At 36.7% G+C, this 20,195-nt stretch overlaps 1 protein-coding gene and 1 long non-coding RNA gene across 2 annotated transcripts; one reads left to right on the top strand and one right to left on the bottom strand.

Moving 5' to 3' along the window:
* Positions 1-812: 812 nt before the first annotated feature.
* ptger2a (prostaglandin E receptor 2a (subtype EP2)) lies at positions 813-17,116 on the top strand. Its single transcript, XM_032557052.1, has 3 exons — positions 813-986; positions 3,169-4,143; positions 13,838-17,116. Exons 2-3 carry the CDS (start codon positions 3,265-3,267, stop codon positions 14,114-14,116), a joined length of 1,158 nt encoding a protein of 385 aa, XP_032412943.1. The 5' UTR covers positions 813-986; positions 3,169-3,264; the 3' UTR covers positions 14,117-17,116.
* On the bottom strand, positions 5,076-12,825 carry LOC116716169 (uncharacterized). The gene is made up of 3 exons (XR_004338400.1): positions 12,270-12,825; positions 5,902-5,907; positions 5,076-5,087 (listed from the first exon to the last, which is right to left on the bottom strand). It is a non-coding gene; the product is annotated as an uncharacterized LOC116716169 (long non-coding RNA).
* Positions 17,117-20,195: the final 3,079 nt, after the last annotated feature.

Here is a 20,195-nt window from a genome sequence, read left to right as displayed (position 1 = left end):
CTTTGAGACCTTATCAGCCGTACGTATCAGTATATTCATTTAAAAATGTATTTCTTTAAGTTTTGCAACCACAGGATTACAGTGAGGTGGACAACATTTTCAAAGTTTTATTGAGTTTAATTCATTTCTAGTTTTGGTACAAAGTATTAAACATTACAATAATATATTATTAATTTGTGGTGCCAATTTGCAAAATGTTTTTAGGTAAATGTAACCTTCTCAGAATTTAAAGAAGAGAAACTTGAAGACTAATTTTAATTGTTTTGTGCAACAAGTGCTTTCTTTTTTTTAATGAAAATTATCACTTGTAGCTGGATAAAATTTAAATAACACGTTTTTGTGAAGATTTCTATTAACATTTTGAGGCATAATTTATGTAGTCAGTAACCTGTAAATGTAGAATGTCTGTAGGAGGAGGAAAAAATCTTAAAAGAAAAGATTTACATTTACTAATCCATCTCTAAACCTCACTTCTTCTCATAAAAGAAGAATAAGATCTGGGGAGTTTGTAAAATAATTATTTGGGTTAGCACATTTACAGATAGTGGTTTAACTGTAACAAACTGTGGAAAAGTTGAACAGGTAAAACGATTGGGAGGGAAAAAACTTTATTTATTTCTGTATATTTGTTTTAAATCCAGACTCCCGTTGAAAGTTCCATGTAAACGGATCTGCATACAGAAAGCTGAACATTACCGAGGTACTTCCCAGAATGCAAAGGCGTGGCGGCCAGCTAACCAGCTCAAACTTGCACAGCGGCTGTGGGCGTGGCTGCGGCGTGACGTCACCGCCCCGCTCTCTGAGCCCCAGTCAATTCATGCCCGCTTCATCACATCGCGTCGCGCCTCACCCCTACCAGCGGCTCACCTTCAGAGCAGCGCGATCCCAGAGGAACCAAACTACACCTGGATGTTTAGGAGCTGAACTTGGTTTGTTTGAATTAGAGGATGGCAGAAACGCGCTGGAGGGATTCACTTTGACGGCAGGTGAGAACTTTATCATCCAGGTGTTTTTGGTCGCTGGGGGGTCCACGCGGATCTGACAGTAAGGGACACGCGCTGGGTTTTTTTCGCTCCGTGTAAATATTTCCGCGATGTAAATAAAAACGCTAGACAATGCTTTACAACCCGCTTTGGCACAATGTAGAAAAATGAAATTAAAACTCCAGGTTTTAAACAAAATTCTTCTTGTCCAAACATTATTATTATTATTACTATTAAGCCTTATTTTCTTTCTCTATATACATTTTAATCTCGGAGTATGTTCAAAAGCTGTCATTTGTAGATTTGACGCAGCCAACAGCTGGACACATCTGTTGGAGATGCGGTTTGTGGCTAAAAGTTGGAGGCAATTCTTCCTCTTCATATTGATTCAGTGAGATCTGATGCCCCCGTTCTTCAGCAGGAAAAGAGAAAGCGAGTCAGATAAATGGTTGCAGGGCCACATAATCATGCAAGTTTCAAAGAACTATGTGCTTGGAAGAAAAGCTCACAAACCTAATTTGGTATTTAAATCCCATTTTTACCTTTACTTTTACTTCCACTTCACTTTATGTGAGTAAATTGTTTTCAGTTCTTGTGTGTCCAGCCCCTATGAAAAATGAGAGTTTCCAGCTTCTTGTTTTAGCAAAAAAATTAAATATGCATTTCTGACAAAATTCCCATGAAGTTTGTCGCTATAAAATCTGGAAAGGTTGACTGAGTTTGAATCCCTCCTTGAAGCGACGTAATTTGAGCATGGCAGCACCTGCAGGAATTTACAGGTCTAATGTTCGAGCAAGAATTGTTTCCGAAACAAGACGCTTGAATATCTGAGCATACGTGCATTTCATGCATTTCTCAGGAAATGGGATGACAGTTTACAGTTCAGCTTGTCAGCTGATGGCTGTTAAATCATAAGATGAGGAACTAATCCTGGTTTCGCAACTCTACAACTGGAGCAGTACTGAATGTTGTAAAATATGCAACGCATTACTTCTTTAATTACAGATGTACTAACTTAACGTATGCTCCGTACAATGCAAGTTAATCTACACAAAGTGATGAAACATCAAATTAGAGCGGTGCAGTGAGTCGGTTGTTGACGTCGAGTCCAAACAGTCTGAAACTCAGGGAAAAAAGTAAACATTATTTACCGATGAGACTTTTAGGTTCTTTGTTTGATGGCGGTAGATAAGCATATAAAAGCAGGTTTTACAACCTTGGAGCAAAGTTATCTGATGTTCGAGCAGAATCAGAGGATCTGCTTTCCGTAAAACGGTTCTGCAACCTGCAGGAAGTTAAAATGGGTTAAATATATGAAGGTAATTTTGAGAATAATTTTCCCAGCATAATAATAATGAGGTTACAATGATTTTTTTTGTTTTATTCCATATTAGGCTTAAACATATCTCCTCTTTTACATAAACATGGCAGGTTTAATTCAAGAAAAAGTTTTTGTCGATGTTCTAAAAACGTGTTTTATTAATTCAGTCAAAACAAGTGTATCAGTAGTCTTGTAGATTTTGAGACTTTCCACTAATTTCATTTTGTTGGAGTGAGAAAAAAACTTTAGATTGTAAAAATTGTAGACTCCTTTACTAGGAAATGAAATGTAACAGCAGCCGCGCTGATAACGTGATTGGTTTTACTGAATTGAACTCTTTTTAATCAAACTTCAAATAACCTTACAGGAAACATCTTGGTCTGCACAATGTTCTTCCAAGTGGTCAGAATTTCATGAAATCTCATTTAAAATAATCGTGACTAATATTTGACTATTGACTATTTTGACTGGACTATTTTTCCTATGCCAAAAGAAAAAGAAACGCACGCTGGACATGTCAGGAAAAAAAATGGAGGCCAGAGGACTTTTTATACCAATACATTTGTACCATAATTTGGATATTTTGTTGCTTTGATAACTGATGATTTAAGGTCATTCTTAGTTTTTGCTTTTTTTAATAAAATGTATAATTTTGATTTTATGACTACTGTTCTCCATAATTCATTAAAGTATCTAACTACAAAGAGAAATGAAATGATATACAATGTTTTGGTATGTTAGTACAAGATTTTTAGGAAGAGATGAAATTGCAACAGAATATTAACTACCTGCTGGATTAGCTAATGAATTGTTTAATTGTTGCTGCGCTCAATCTCTAAAACACTTTTCTGTTTGTTTTAACAGGATGGCTCCAGACAACTACTTAAAGATCCATTTTTAAGCTTCTGCTGAAATTGCAGGAACAGTTTTTCATTAAAGGAAAGAAGAAAGGCTTCTGCCATGTCAGAAAACAAATATACCATATGCCACTCCGAAGACGATATAAAGCATAATGAATCCCCAAAGATCAGCGCCATCATGTTTGGCTTAGGAGTCTTTGGGAACGTTGCTGCCTTGGTGATCCTGGAAATCCGTCGGCGAAGGGACTCGAGAGCTAATGACAGGCGGCACAGAGGATTGTTCCACATCTTCATCAATTTTCTGGTGTTCACAGACCTGGCTGGAACCTGCCTGACCAGCCCCGTAGTTCAGATTGCCTATGCATGGAACAAGACCTTGGTTGGGATGGCTCCTATGTGTAGCAATACTAGCAGTGCTGTTGACAGCTGCACTATCGGTTCTAGTAGCAGCTGCACTAGCAGTGTGTGTAAGTACTTTGGCAGCAGCATGACCTTCTTCAGCCTGGCCACCATATCGCTCCTCTTCATTACAGCACTGGACAAATGCTTTGCAATAGGACACCCCTACCTGTACAACCGGGTTGTCACCAAGAAATGGGCTTACATCACAATCTCTGTTATGTTTCTTGTATGTTTCCTATTCTGTTTGCTTCCCTTCGTGGAATTTGGTACATATGTGCAATACTGCCCTGGCACATGGTGCTTCATTGACATGAACCCCTGTGACATTAAGCACCGGGTCTATGCTAACTTATATGCCACAATTATGCTGGTGTTGGTGCTGTCGATTGTGGCCTGCAACGGTTTCGTGGGGTACCAGCTGTTCCGGATGTACCGCCGTCGCAACAGGCAAGGCTCAATGATGAAGAGCATGAGATCCAACAGCGAGCGCAAGGTGTTTGTGGCTCATGAGGTGGAGCACCTTATCCCACTGGTCTTCATGACTATCATCTTCATCATCTGCACATTGCCCATGGTGGTAAGATGACACATCTTGATGTTATCACTTAAAACATCAATCCTAGCAGTAAATGTCGATGTGTAGTTTTCTCAAGGTATTATAGAAATGCTTAGTTTTGGGCTCAGAAGATAATTGTGGTGCCAAGATAGGTGATTTGTGTCTTCCACCCAATGATAATCATTAAGCATCACTATGCAATAAACTATGCAATACTATGATTTACTAATCATAGTACTTCAACAAAGCTTCTGGCAGCTATGATTAGAAATGTACCAATCAGAAATTGACGGAGTTCTGACCTAGTTTCAGTCTACTACTAATAACTATAGCTATTGGTGACAGAGTGGACTTTTGAAAGTCTTTAGTCTTTATGAGCAATTGATAGAGTTGTTAAGGTCATTTCCTGGAAACTGTAGACCAGGGGTTGGAAACTCAAGAGGCGAAGTCCTGCAGGTTTTAGATGCACCTCTGCTCCAACAACTGATTCATATCATTGGATCACTTTACCTTTGCTCTTCTGTTTCCAAAATGCTGCCAAAATGTACAAATCTAACATTTTCCATACTGGTCACAGATCTGAAGCTCAAGACAGATGAGATGAGTCTTAAACAGAACAACTTAGATGTAATGTGTAATATATTGAGCTTGGAACTTGAAAAGGTCAGTTGCATAACTGCAAAAAAAATTCACAAGTATAAAATGACGTGACAAAGTCTATTTCTCTACTGAGAGCCTGACATGCATCTGAAGAAACTGCTTTCCTGTTAAATAGCTTCAGACACATTTTGTGCTTCCACTAACTTCATTTTAAACTCCTGATGGATAGAAAAATAGGCTAACCTTGAATATTCTTCCCTCAGGAACACCGTCTACACTGAAGAGTGTTGTCAACGTAACCTAAGGAATCATGTGTGCATTAAAATTAGAATATATTGGATTTTTAGCTTTCTAAAAACTAATAACTAGCCTTTATGCAACATTTGTAAACTAAGATTGAGCGCAGTCTTAGTTTACGCTCACCTTTTGCTTTTGCTGCAAATTGAGAATGGATTATTAGCTTATTAATGTTAAGCGTAGAGATGCTGACTGACATAAAAAACCAAACCTTAGAATCATTTTGTGAGGTCATAAACTAGGTATTTCTCCCAAATTAATATCAGAACACATTTTGTCATCATATGATAGTGACAAAAATATACCATCAGCGCAGAATGAGAACTATAATTGAAGAAAATGGAAAATATTTATGATAGTGACTACCATTATCTGCTTCATTAGGTGTCAAAGGTTAAGGTAAAATGTCAGAAAAAGTCACAAACTCTCAAATAGACAGAACTATTTTCATTTTCTCATTTTGAGGTAAGCAAAAAACCTTTGACATTTACCACTGTATGACTTCTCGTATATCTGATCTGATCAATATCAGCTAAAAAGTGAAAGACTAAAAAAACTTGCTCTGTGGTTTGGTGTTTTGTCGGTCAAGATCTCAACAGAAGCAGATGCAGTTTATCGCTTCATTCTGGTACAGGTTTAATATCTGCTTTATTGCATTTCTATTTCATATCGGCCAGAAACAATGGAACATTGATGGTGCTGATGCCAAAAGTTAAAATACTAGATTGATACATCTAGCTCCCATAACAAAATACATTTATGTCATATGAGATTTCTATATTTAATGCCTAAATAAAACATCTAAATACATCACACATTTTAAAGATGAAAACCATCAATAACCCATTTGAAATAGGAATAAACAAGAAACACAAAGCAAACTTTGTTCTAAAGGAAAAACGTCTTTGCTACCAGCAGGCGGCAGATACAGCAGCTGATTATAATTGAAGTTTAGGGGAGTCAGGATGTAATCAGTAATATCATCAGGAAGCTGTTTGGATGGGAACTGTAATGAGACGATAAGGGTATCTGGCTTTGAAATTGGAATCATAAATTTCACTAATATCACATCTGTGATGTGTCTGATAACAACCTAGAAGGGCTTAGCTAAATAACACTGCGTCAACCTAAAAGAAACCAGGTTTGTTTAGTTTGGCTAGCTGACAGAAATGTGATGATGGAGCTTTAATTTACCTGGTATCATTTTCTCAGCAGAGGATTAGCTGTTTACTGCTATGTGGCGGCAGTAAGAAGTTTGCATGCTTTCATCATGGGCCTGGATGTCATTTTTTGGGCGTTTAATTATAAATATGACATTTTCTATTTTTTGGTGGCATTAGGAGACATTTTTGGTGGTTTTTAAATATAAGAATATCAGAAAATAATAATAAATCATCTGAATTAAGCATACAGGCTCTTCAATGTTTGGTTAAATAGCCCTCAGCATGTTTTAGAGGCTTTACACCATTTAATTGTGGCTCAATATTTCATCACTTTTATTGGTAAAATTGATAAGAGTCCATTTATTTTGGAATTTTAAGCCAAGTCAAACATGTTTTCTAAATAATGAGGTCAGGCTTATTTGTGAAACTTAATGTCAGAGTGCCTTGTTGGAACAACCAATTCTGTCCATTCCTATCCAATTTCAATTTCTTAATTGAATTAATCTAGATTGTTTCAACATGAAGTTGAAGAAAATTTAAGCTTAGTTCAGAAAGTTGAGCAAAACCAGTGAGATTTTTGGATTCAACACATCAAAATGAGCCTAAAACAGCTGAAAAACCCCCAGACAATCTTTTGCTGTTGACCAGTGTTATCATTCACCTCCAATCAAACAGCTGGTTCTCTGAAAGCTCTAGTTGTACAACATTCATGGTGATAATGAGTGTATGTAAACATCTGAGCTGCCCTGTACACCGACAGCCAGTTTGATTAAACAGATATAATGAATATCTGAAACAAGCTTATGATTAGCAGATGCCAGAGCTGACTCTGCGCTTTCCCTAGACTACCTCTAATGGTTTTGGCACAGACAGAGGGGATTCTGGGTGCTGCAATCAATGAGTACCCATAAATGACTCATCACCCAGCCATTACGCTGTCTCAGTGCGACTCCTGAGTAATCTGTATGGAACCACATTGGTTTTTAAGTGACACTTCTGACATGACATGCAAAATCGATAAGGTTTTCCATGCAGCGTTAGATGCTGTGCACTTAAGTGTGGACAACTGTAATGGACCAAAGTGCCGTCTTGTGCATTGTTGTCTCAGCTGTTGCTGGAAACCATCGTCTCTGCAGCAAAAGCTAAATTCTGCTTCGAGCTTGGTTTTTTAAATAGTGTTGTTAATATTCCACAGACAGACCACAGTAAGGCTGAACCAACTGTTCAAGCTGTGTTCTTGAAGACTCTTGCAACAAACACAGTTGAAGTAATTTATTTGATCAAGCAAACATTTTACTAACTTAACACTTTGGTATGCGACACTGAAGCATTGTGACAGTTTTAATGTACTTAAAAAATTATCTTTACTATAGAGTAAGTGGAAAAGTCTTCAAACTGATTCATTGTACAACCTCAAACTACAATGTATTTTATTTACTTATTATATCACCACAAAGTGGCACATAAATACAAAGTGGAAGGAAAATGATGTGTTCTTTTTTCCAAATATATTTTTATAAATAATCCAAAAGTGAGGCATTTATGCAATGACGACAAGTGAAAGCCATTAGAAGTCCGGTTTAAAGTTTATCACAAGTAATAGAAAACATGCTCAAGAATAGAATAGATTATTGATCCCCAATGGGAAATTGTGTATTTGCTGACAAGCTACTCAAACCAAGGTGTAAATATTAGTAAATACAGATATAAATCTATAAATGAGTCCAGAGAAATCTTAGATTAAAGAGTTTGGTATTGTATAATCTGATGCATACAGGTAGGAATGAAGACGTCTTGGATGAATCTGTTTAACAAACATTACATAGATGATACAAATATTAGTGCTGCTATTTAAATTGCCTTCCAGCTCACAAGGGTAACACCCATGTAGGCAAATAGCACACTGGGATCGGCTTTCGTCGCCTTCTCATCAGGAGGCAAAATAAAACATAATCTGGGTAACAGAGGAGAAACAAGGACAGCCAGGTAAAGGCAGCAGGGCAGAGTCTAGAATACTAAATTATATCAGATTCTCTGCAGTTCAGGATGAACATGAGTAAGGATTTGTTGCAAAGATAAATATCTAGACAGCTGGGCATTTTGGCAGCTCCAGCTCCAGATGCTTTCCAGTCTGCAGAGGTCATGACCTGCAAAGACTGGTCCAAAGAAAGAAAGAAACAAGAGACAGGACCACAGGGGGACAAGGCTTGGCCAGATTAGCTTGAGGAGATAATCTGGCCAATGATAGCTGATCCGATTGCAGAGCGGGTTCAGATAAACTCCCATAAGATTTCAATAGAAATACAGTATGTTGCAACAGAGAGTGAGTCTCCGTTGGTCTGATTAACCTCTGACCTTTCTAGCAAGATCCAAACACAGACTCAAGCTTGACAGACGGCTAGCTCAGAAAAAAGTAAACCTTAATAAAATAAAACCGATTTCAGCTGAGAGATTATATAAATGTTCTGAAGCTATAGATAACCTGAGTTTGAGTTTAATAATAAGAAACTCAGGTCACAAGTGGGCCCAGAAGAAAGAGGATAAATAAACAAAAAGCTTCAAGTGACGAGGTTCAGTAAAGCGGAATAGACTGGACTTTGGCAAGGCCTTCGGCAAACAGCAGACATTCCCATCGCCCCGTGTTTCACTATTTACACACTGATGATTACAAGTTTATACACAGGAGAGCCTTCACGTCTGGCTTATTTCCTGTCTATTATCACGTCTCGTCATGTAATGGTAGTTTCAAGTCATCAGTATAAATCTGATCATATGTTCAAAACCGTTCCAGTAACGTGTTTATATTAGTTTCCAAACAGCAGGATGTAGGAAACCTTCACCAATATTGAGTTCTAGAAGGCTAGTTCAAAACAGTCCAATGCTTTGCTCTTAGCCATTTTGGGGTATTTTTAGCTGTGCTTTGGGTCATTGGGTCCTGTTGGAAGACCCATAGGCTGCAGTGATAGTCTTGGGATCTCATCATGCCTTGCACAGATTCAAGACACCCCGTGCCAGATGACGTAAAGCAGCCCCAGGATATAACCAGGCCTCCTCCATGTTTCACAGCAGGGACAGCGTTCTTTTCTTGATATGCTTCGTTTTTGCATCTGTGCACAAAGAGCTGATGTGTTTCGGCAAAAAGCTCCAGTTTTGTCTCATCTGTCCAAAGGACATTCTCCCAGAAGCTTTGTGGCTTGTCGATATGCATTGTGTCCAATTCCAGTTTAGCTTTTTTATGATTTCCTGTCAACAAAGACGTCTCCATTTTATCTCCAACAAAGACGTACCTTTACCTTGGAGTTTACCTTACATTTCTTTAGACATTGTTATAGCCTCTTTGGTTACCATTTGTATTATCCTTCTCTTCAATTTGTTATACCCTTTAGCTTAACATACTTGTCTATAACGCCTTTCTAATCTCCTGGGAAAACTCTCCTTGGCTTCCTGTGGTTCATGATTACAAGCTTGGAGACACCTGTAATGTAGAGGACACACCTTAGTTTAACATGGTGCTAAGGTCATGTCCCTCTTTTCTAGAGGTACCATTACTTTTGTCCAGGCCTGGTTGGTTAGTTACGTTTTTTAACGATTCTGTTGGACCATAATTCAGAAGCAATATCTGGTTAATTTTAAGTATTTTTTAATTTATTTTCAACTTATTTTCAGTTTCAAGTTATTTCAATGACCATTGTAGGCTTTTTTTTTACACTGCTCAAAAAAATAAAGGGAACACTTAAACAGGTGTTTAACACTTAAAGTGTTCCCTTTATTTTTTTGAGCAGTATATTAACAGACGGTTACCAACAACTTAGTCCACATGTGTATGCCATATATTTTAGATTTTATTAGGTAAACTCATACTTGCTTAACTACCTACTTTCTAGAACTACATATTGTATTGAATGTAAATATTCATTGGATTTATTCAAATGTCAATGTGAGTAATATTTGAATTTGCAAAGAACTGCTTCGATGTTTGAATTGATAGATTATTGTATTTCAAGGACTATGCATCTAAACTCTGTCCTTACCAAACAGATTTGGTCAGCTGGATGGACTTTCACTGTCCTTGATTCCCAAATATGAAACTTCAGCTCAAAGAAATTTTGTTTTGGGTTAATTGAACCTGTTTTCATGATGCAATCCTAATATTGTGTAGCCCAAATAAGTTTTTGGTGAAAGGTTGACAAAATGTGAACAGGTTCAAGGAGGAGACTTATTGAAAAATTGTTGTAGATATCTGATTTTAACACACATTCTGAATACAAGGCATAGTTCTGCATTTTTCAAGCTTTAAAGTTGACAGACTTCAGTCATGATAAGTGTTTCATAGCTGCCCAAGGGCGCACATTTAAACCTACTACAGCAGATGAATAATTTACTAAGAGCCTTATATAAATACTCATGGGGGCTTAAGAAAGTGACACCACAGTCTACACACTGACTAGACTCCTGGATTATATTACATTTTTCTTCCAATATGAAGCTGCAGCATGATGATGGGTGTAAATGTGAAGAGCCTGCAGTCATATTTTATTGCATTAATGATTAAAAATGCCGAATAGCAGCGTTCCAGACAGAAAAAGAAAGAGACTCGCTCATGGAGAGGTGGAGAATGCATTAGTATTGCTTTATCAGGACCAGTCCTTCAGTTAGAGCTCAAACTGAAGATGGTGTTCTGTGATCAGCCTCTTCCCATTAAAGTCTTTATTACGCTTCCTGTTGCTGCTCAAAGAGGAAAATAGTCTCGCAGTGTGTGTGAAGCAGATTGCATGGCTCAGCCTGGATAAAAACAAACAAAAAAACTGTTTTTGTTTCTCACACATGTTTTGGACTGACAGTAATCAGAGAAATGATACCATGTGGCAATAAAAACTGGTCCGAACTCAGACAAAACAAAAGCATATGGACATTCTTGTTTTTATAACAGTTTCTGAAATTTACGCAGTATTACAGCGGCTTGTAAACTCTCAAGGTAGTGGAACCCTTTTTTTACGTTCCACATTAACAGCTGCTGATGTGCCGCTGTGCAAGACTTAATAGGCATGTTAAGCTGAGGAAAATGCAGCAGTTCAACAGCAGCAAATAGCCAAGCTATTAGCTGCATTTTTGTGCATCATTACTCCACAAAATAGATTAAAAAATGCAGTGGAAAGCCAAAGATAAAAGCAGAAGGACAGAGAAAATGACAGTAAACAGAGGAAAAGGAGAAAATGATAAATGGAGAGAATATACTCACTCCACAAAAGCTGCTTTTATAACTCTATATTGTTCCTTTCTGACGCCCCTGAGAGGGACGGTAGTGGCATTTTCTAAACCTGTGAACTAGTCACAGCTTCCATGGATTGTATAAAAAGCCGGTTCCCAACCTTGGGGCCATTGCTCCAGGGAATTTACCGCTTCTCATTTGGGCTGTCAAAGTTGCTGATTTATTCCACCCAACAGGGGGAAAAAACAGAGAAACCTGCTGCTCAATCTTCACACCAGGAACACCAATCAAATGGTTTCCTGTAAAAAGGCGTCTTACTTTAAAAAGGTCAAATACGTCCTACTATTCTCAATCATGGAGAACAGGAATGTAAAAGGAAAACCAACATTTTGGAGTTAGTGAGGGAAAAAAAATCCGTTTAATTTTAGTTTTGAAGGAAAACATTAAAATGCAATGAAATACATAAATGGTATAATTATAATCTGTGGATTTTGCAACATTTACTGTTTGACTTTTATCAGCATTTACTTTGAGCACATGCCAGCTCAATCAGTCGGCTAGAAGTTGAGATTGAAGATTAATAGATTAGATGTATTTGTTTTAAAAGCATAAACTTGACTTGTTTTGATAATTTAAGAGGAAACCAAATGTATTCTTACAAACCTCTACAGCACGAGTCAAACTGGAGGTCTGGGGGCAAAATGTGACCTGCTGAAGCTTTTTATGTGGCCCTCTAGACTCCAAAATATATCCATAAGTTGTATTTTTTCACAAATCTGCAAAATTCACACAAAATCAACAGATCCCCACAATTTTTCTGATTTTTGCTGCAAATTTTTCTCAAAATTGGCCAAAAACATTGGGTATAACTAAGTAACTGCTGCCTCAGCCTTTCTTGATGTGAAGTTATAGTCTGTGATCGATACATCGAGTAATAAAAAGTCACATTTAGCGTCATAGATTTGCACAAATATTGTAAAAAAATTACAAAATTTAATCTAATCATCTTCTAAATTTAAGAAACAAAAATCTTTCAACAAGCACTTCTCCACTAATCCTCTGAAAGTGAAGTTTGTTGTCTGCTAAACCAAAGATAATGTGAAAAATAGCAGTAGAGAAAAGCTAGCAATCTTTGTTTTATAGCATCTAATTATTTCATTAAACGTGTATCTTGTGTGTAAACCGAGTTGGTGGACATCAGCAGAGGAATGTCAATTTGCTTCTGGCTCAGCATTAAACATCCGGCACTTATAAAGCCACAAAACACACAAATGAGAGCTATCTGTTAGTCATTGGCTTGAAATGAACTTTAATATCTTGAACTGAGAACATACTGTGTGCTCTGTAAACATCCTGTCGCCACCTTACTGTCTGCTTTACTGAGATAAAATCAGAAGGCTTTTGTTAATGTCATTGCAACAACGTATGACAAAGATGTTCTTTATGTGGTTATTTTGTTGACAAGAAAGCTGAGAAGAGAATCTAATCCCTTTATCTTCCTGCACATTTGCAGAAAATATTTCCTATAATATAAAAAAACAAAACAAAACAGGTGGCTGCAGTAGTAAAAACACTTTTCTGCTTGGAAAGGCAAAAGCAGTTTTGATTCCTTAAATTATTAATGGGACATGTTGATCATCACGTTTTCAAACCACCAACAGAATAGTGGAACTAAAACAACCAGTGATTGCCAAAGAAGTCTTTATTTATTGCGCAATAAAAACCAGATTTCAGAAAATTAGCATGATTCCCTGCATTAAATTATTTTACAAACAATGAATACAAATTAAATTTTGGGGGGATTTTATTTGTAAATAATAAACAAAGAATTGAAAACCATTCGCTTTACATTTTGTCACATTATATCCGTCTAAAATACAGCTCTGGAAAAAATATAGAGCCCACTGCACTGAACCCCACTGAAAACCTCCTGGTTTTTCCACCAAATCTTGATTCCTAAACTCTTCCTGAGTTAAAACATTAGTATTGTTGTTTTTAAATGAATATGAACTTGTTTTATTTGCATTATTTGAGGTCTGAAAGCACTGCAGGCTTTTTGTAATTTTTCTAAAAACAAATGTTTGAGACATTTTGTCAGTAGTTCATAGAATAAAAGAACAATGTTCATTTTTACTCAAACATACACCTATAAAAATTTAAATCAGAGACACTGATCATTTTAAGTGAGCTCTTAGTTTTTCTATAACTGTACATTAAATTTGTGGTTGTTTAACAAAATGTGAAAAAGAGAGAACTGTCACGTAGTGAACTGTGGTTGTCAGTCACAATGAAGCATTTGGTCAGTACTACGAACAGAAACAAGGAATATCCAGTTTCTCAGTACAAAGAGGTTTCCACAAAAATAGAATATGGAAACAGCATGGGGGAAATGAGTCGTTACGGTCATAAAGCTAATTTAACACAAACTTCTCCATTAATCTCACAGATCCGAATGTTCTACAACTCTATCAGAACCGAGGAGAACCATGAAAATGACCTGCTGGCCCTCCGGTTCCTCTCCATCAACTCCATCATCGACCCGTGGGTCTTCATCCTGCTCTCCCCCAGCGTGTTGCACTTCTTCTGTTTGTCGGTCTGCAAGACCCGGCTGGGGAAAATCAGAGGCTCTGTGAGCGAGACGACGCTGGCAAAAGGCAACTACCACGTGGAATTGTCTCGGCCGAACATGTGGACCAGTTGTCCTCCCATGGAGGAAAACATTTGATCACAGCAGTGCTGTTTGTGACTCCACGTTTCTATTTATTGCAAGTGTGCAATCCTGCCTGCCTGCAGGGCTCACACAAGCTGGAGAAGTTTGACGGACTGCAATCATTTTCCTGGGTGTTTCCATTTCATTATGATAGTAATAACAGCTCCACTGGGCAATTAAAGACCACTCCCACTCACTTTGTGGTTTTCTGCGTATTACCGTTGAATCCACAAAGACTTTTCTGACACTGTCATGTAAGGTTGCTTCTACTATTTACTCTCAGTGAATTAATTTACCAGTAAAAGCCAATTTGCTCAGCAGATAATCAGATGGCGCAGCTTTGTCTTTGATGGGTCGAACTAAACTGAAGACACTGAAGTGAACTAAATACAAAGATAAATATCACAGCAGACGTTCTCAGATTACAACCACAAGTTTTAGTGTCTGTGACAGACAAACAGAAAGTACAGCTTTATTTCTTCCTCGTCCCTGCTGAGGCCACAACACGTGCTGCCACCACAATGTGCCATTTTGTGGATGTTCAATGTTGTTTTTCAGAGCATCTTCTTCCACACATTTGCAGCAAACGTTGGCACCAAAATGCACCATCTTCCTTTATCTTCACCTACTGGTTTTATTTGGTCAACCACATAAAATCCTAAGAAAATACCCTTTTATCTGAGGATGTAGTGCGACATTTGATCAATGATAGCAGAGAAAAACTGACAAATTGGTTTTCACATGCCAGTTGGAAAGGTCAAAGGCCAGAAAAGCTCAGAGATTTTTTGGGGTCCAAACTTTCACTCAGGGAATGAGTGAACATTTCTAAAACTTACTCTCTTGCAGTTATTTCGTTTTTACTCACATGTTTATTATGTAGCATAAATATATTTAACAAAACTGTTTTTTGTGAGTTTCCATTATGGTTTGACTTGAAAAAAAATCCTCTGTTTGAAACAGTGTTGGGGTCGCTGTGGCTCAGGCGATAGCAGGCATGTGGAAGGCGTACTTTCCTCATCCTGAAGTGTCTTGGAGCAAGTTTCTCCAAATAGGCCACCATCTTGCCTGGCAGCTCCACTGGTATTTTTATGTGTGAGTGAATGAGAAACGCTGTAAAATGCCTTGTTGAACTGCAGTTAGTCAATTCTGTCCTAATATATTTGTGTAACTGTGTTGCGACTTGTTAAATTGCTGCAAATAACTTCAGCATTGATGCTGGAAGAAAAATCATTTCTTTTTTGGTGAGGGGTTGTGTGGAGCGTCTCATCTGCAGCATACATCGATTGTACCTCAACCTACCTCACTTTTATTTAAATAAACATCCTGACAAATGACAAAATACGCCGTCTAATTTAAAGACATCACCTATCAGTCGGTTACTTATATGTTGTGTCACTGTAAAACGGGTTTACTGATTTACTGATAATTGAAACAACAGCTTATTTGTTCCCCACAAAGCTCAAAATTATAAACACAATCTTTATGTACTCTGTTTAGCCTTCCTGTTATCTACTGCTCTCTCTCCCTGTCTTGCAGAATGATGACATTTTTGAGTTTTTCACCGATTTTTATCAAGCTAAAAATCTGTCAACTCTTTCCACCCGTTAACTTCTTGGTGCATCACTGACTTTCATCATTTTCATCCACATCTTGCTTTAATTTAGGATAAATACAAAAGTGTCATTCAAACTGCTTTAGGAATTTAAAGGAACATCTTGAAATGTTTTTAAAGTCCTCTTCAAAAGGAAATAAAGACCTTTTTAAAAAAAAAAAACAACCAAACTTTTAAATCCTCAAACTGACTGTAAAATTAATCTACCAAGTGGAGAAAAATCCTAAAAATGTCAGTTTTCTTTCAAAACCATGACATTTTTTTTCCTGGCATTGACTGCAAATGTCAGGCTGTAAAGACATAGTGGAGCTTATTATATACCCATCAATAATATTCATAATTACATAAGATTAATGTCAGATTAAAGTGAATTCTTGTTACGATTTCTTTGTGTTTTTATGTGGTAAAATATTTATTGTTGCAGAGTCTGACAGTTAACTACTAAAAGACTTTTACTAATAATCACTGTGTCTCTTCTTCCAAAGTTTAAATAGGAGCCCGTGGTTTGGCAAAAAAAATCCTCAACAACACATTTTTTGCGGCCGTTTCTGCCATAAATCTGTCATCAACATGAGCTGGAGTTTCTGATGTTTCCTACAGCAGAACAATTTAAATTTTAACAGCTTTAATTACATGACAGACAGTTCTTAGCAATGTGTGAAAGTAGATTCTGTGAGCATCAGGTAAATTGGCTTAGTGCTGAAAAGTGAGCTTATTGTATCTGTTACTCTATTTTTTAAATGTTCAGTGTTTGCCATCATAACCTACTGCTTCCTGTCAGCAATATGGATGGTTTTTGCTATAAAGGTCAGTGATTTTGTGAGTGTGTGTGTTTATTTAAGCTTGCAAATATCCATTTAACATGTGTGTGTGTGGACGTATGTGAGCAATTGTAATGTGAATGAACAGTGTCAAACCATAATGCTGCCTATCTGGTTGTCTGTACTCTCCAAGTACTGTAAGATGAAAAATTAATGCACTGAGCACACAAGCATGTTCGGATGAGTTTTATGGCTTGTGTAAATAAACATCTCATCTAGAAAATATTCTGTCTAACCTGCTTGGTAACCCGCAATGCACAAGACGACACACACACATTTATCCATGTTTTCTGGCTTCTGTAATGTATCCTCAACAACTCCAGTTCCTTAACTTCCACCTAATAATGTTCAGACTTACAATTAAGCCTTGATTAACATCCCAATAAACACTGAATTAGTGGAAAGTCCCCCCAAAAATGTAGAAAAACAAGATTTAACGGAGTTTCAAGATGAGTTCCAGATGTAAAGGGAACACTGAATTGTATTTCAGTTTCCACTCTTTAACTTTGAAAAATGTTTCCTGATTGTGTTTGAATTCTTTGTTTAGGACAATTCCTTCTTTTAATAAAAATTAAACAACCATTTGCCAGTTTTTGCTTTGTGAAGGAAAGCTTGTGGAAGTAATTTTTTTACAGTGCATAAGTGAAAAAGAAACATCTGAAAAGTGTGGGGTCGAATTAAGCACCTTTACTCAAACACAAATAGAAAACAACACTACAAACTTCCTTTAAAAAATACCCTAAATTGTTTGTTTGTATTTTATTTTGAAAGGGGAGGAAGCATGGATTCTATTAGCATGTTTTCAGTGAAACTTTTATCCACATTATGGATTTTACATCTTTTCTTTTTCTCTATATTCAGCTTTTCCTACATTTTCTCATCTTTTGCCATAGTTCAGTTTAACAAGGTTTTCTCCAGGGTTTCAGACAATAAATGTCACCAATAAGCCAGTCTCTTAAATCCCGTTGTTTAAAGACCTTCAGTCGTTTATTTCTTTATTTATTGCAACCGCCAGTCTGGCTGTCATAAGCAGAAAGTCTCTTGGCATCAGAAACTGTAGATGGGTTTTTGTGTTACTATTCCCAAAGAAAAGAAAAACCGTACAAGTAAACAAAGCAACAAAAGAGTAGTAGAGATGTTCCTACTTTAATAATTTGAATGAACCTTAAGGGCACTAGTGAAAGCTGAGTCTTTATAACCTGTCCATTGTTTGAGGTTATGCAACAGAGACTCTGCGAGAATTGAATGACTCACCTTACTGCCATTATAAAACAACAATAGGTAGCCTGCATAATGGAATATTATAAATTACAGACATCCTCACAATCACTTAAGTAAACTGGTAATCATTCTAGTTTAATAGGATTATAATAGGATTCTAAATTTACATTTAAAGGGGCAGTATCATGTATTTTCAAACACATAGTGTCATTTTATTATTGCATAATCAGTAATTGCATAATTGTTATAAAAATGTTATATATTTCAAACTCGACTTTGCAATTTAACACCTTGAAATTGGGCCTATGTCTCTTTAAGAAACTCCGCATTCAGGACGTCATCACAACATGGCTCCTTTATTAACCCTTTAACAACATTTTTATCAACGTTTTACTGAGAAGTAGCTCCTATTATGAATTAAGCAGACGCACAGTTCTACCAGGCGTTTGCTAATTGCTGCTGGCTAGTCTGAAGGAGCTTAGGGGGATTTAGGGATGCTCTGTGAGGCAGAGGCCCGCAAGCTTAGAAACTGTGGCAAAATATTACATTTTGCTTCCTGTTCTGGTTCTTCAGACTGGAGCAGCTCATCTGTAGTTTCCTGTTAGAGTAAATAAAATCACAACAACAACAGTTTAATTTTAGTTTAAGATGCTTAAACTAAAATTTAATTCAGCTGAATGTGAATGTCTGTTGAATTCTGCTTTTATAGCAGATAGAGTATCACTGAAAGGACCTCAGAAAACAAATCTCTCTTTCTTTTAAGGCCTTAGCATTGTGGTTTCTGTTTCCTTTGTTCGCTGAATCATGACCTACATTCAGTTTCCAGTAATAGTAGCACAAAGACATCTTCACACCTACATATAGTCATGCAATACATGAGTATACTTATTCTCTGTGAACTGGACCGCAGACATATACTGTATTTACTAAAGTATTCTCCACATTTTTCAACTACAAGCTTCTGAGAATTTTATTGGGATTTCTTCTTCATAAATTAACACAACGTAGCAGAAAATTATAAAGTGAAAGGAAAATGATTCATGGTATTCAAAACTTTAAATATGCAATAATCATTAGGAATATGTGAAACATTTCCCTTCATTTTTCTGGTTGTGTTTTAGGATTACAGATTGACCTTGTCATTAGTAAACATATTGCAGAATGTAACAGGTTAATAGATGGAAATAAATGTTTTTAATACATTTATAGCTGAAATGTTGATATTGGTTAAATTTTATGAGCACAAATGTAATTTCCCCCCACATGTAATTTACTTTATCTGCTTTCTAACAATTACAATGTCCCATTGATAAATATTTAGCATCTTAAATGACAGACCAGACATTTGGAACGGAGAAGCCTAACTCAGTTTATCTACATTATTGATTAGATGATCAATTAACCCTGTCAGGTTAATTAGATAATGAAGCTTTGATTAGGTCAGAGGAAGGGAAGCAGGATGAAAGGACCTCACGTGAAAATATTCATCCACTATAATACATTTGAGAAGGTTTTTCCATGTATTGAGTCATACCAGCAGATATCTTGACGCCAGCTTTGTAGTGAACCAAAACCCAAGCAGAGACAGAGCTGGGAGTGAACGCAATCTAACAGAATCACAGGGTGATTGGCAGTAAATGGCACACAAATGAGCGGGAAATGACGGCAATTAAAACGAAATCTGATGTGCAACCTTTCCACAGCCAAGAATAAGGGGAAGGAAAATTACGTTTTCCCTCAAATGTAGAGTCACCAATGACTGATTTAGATTGTAGTTTATTAGGTTCAGTGGAAAAAAAGATGTTTATATCCACTGTATAAAAATATATTTATTCCCCTCACTGTCCTGTTTTAGTACAAATGTATTTCTTTAAATCATGAACATTACAGTGGAATTAGTTGGGTGTTTTTCTACAGTTGAGGTTTGATGCAAATTATTTCATAACCTGGTAAAGACCTGATAATTTTAGTATGTTCTGGTATGAAAACTTGAACCAAAAAGAGTGTACTTTCTTCCTATGATTGTAAAATCATATTTCCAGATTAGAAAATGTTCTTTTTAGTCACTTAGAAAGTCCAACCTTCTCCTGTGAACATTCATACCTTGAACATTTCGTTTTATCTGCTTCTGAAAACACTACACTTACTGTGACAAAGTAAATGTAACATTTAATTAAAAGTTGATTAACCAGTTTACAAGTTAATCCCTAAAAAAAGCAATAGCTTCACATGAGGGAGCTTGTTTTTGTTTGATTTTCATTAGACGAATCTTGTCACTTTTTCAGAGGTCTATTTAATGAGTGCAATATGAATAAGGTGATTAAAATTACAACAAAAAAATTAGATTGAGTTGAAGTTGGAAAAGAGCAACGCTAAAAACATCTGAGTATCAAGTAAAAATGTTCTAATTTTACACATTTAAAGAGTAACTGCTGTCTTC

This window comes from Xiphophorus hellerii, chromosome 24, assembly GCF_003331165.1.
Source record: "Xiphophorus hellerii strain 12219 chromosome 24, Xiphophorus_hellerii-4.1, whole genome shotgun sequence".
Taxonomy (NCBI): Eukaryota; Metazoa; Chordata; class Actinopteri; order Cyprinodontiformes; family Poeciliidae; genus Xiphophorus; species Xiphophorus hellerii.
This window is presented reverse-complemented; position numbering and strand designations above follow the sequence as displayed.

What these genes read in the sequence shown, in the direction of transcription:
- ptger2a (XM_032557052.1), top strand. Translation starts at nt 3,265, where the DNA reads ATGTCAGAAAACAAATATACCATATGCCACTCCGAAGACGATATAAAG. An exon ending in TCTGCACATTGCCCATGGTG is followed by an intron (nt 4,144 to 13,837) that starts GTAAGATGACAC and finishes TTAATCTCACAG; the next exon opens with ATCCGAATGTTCTACAACTC.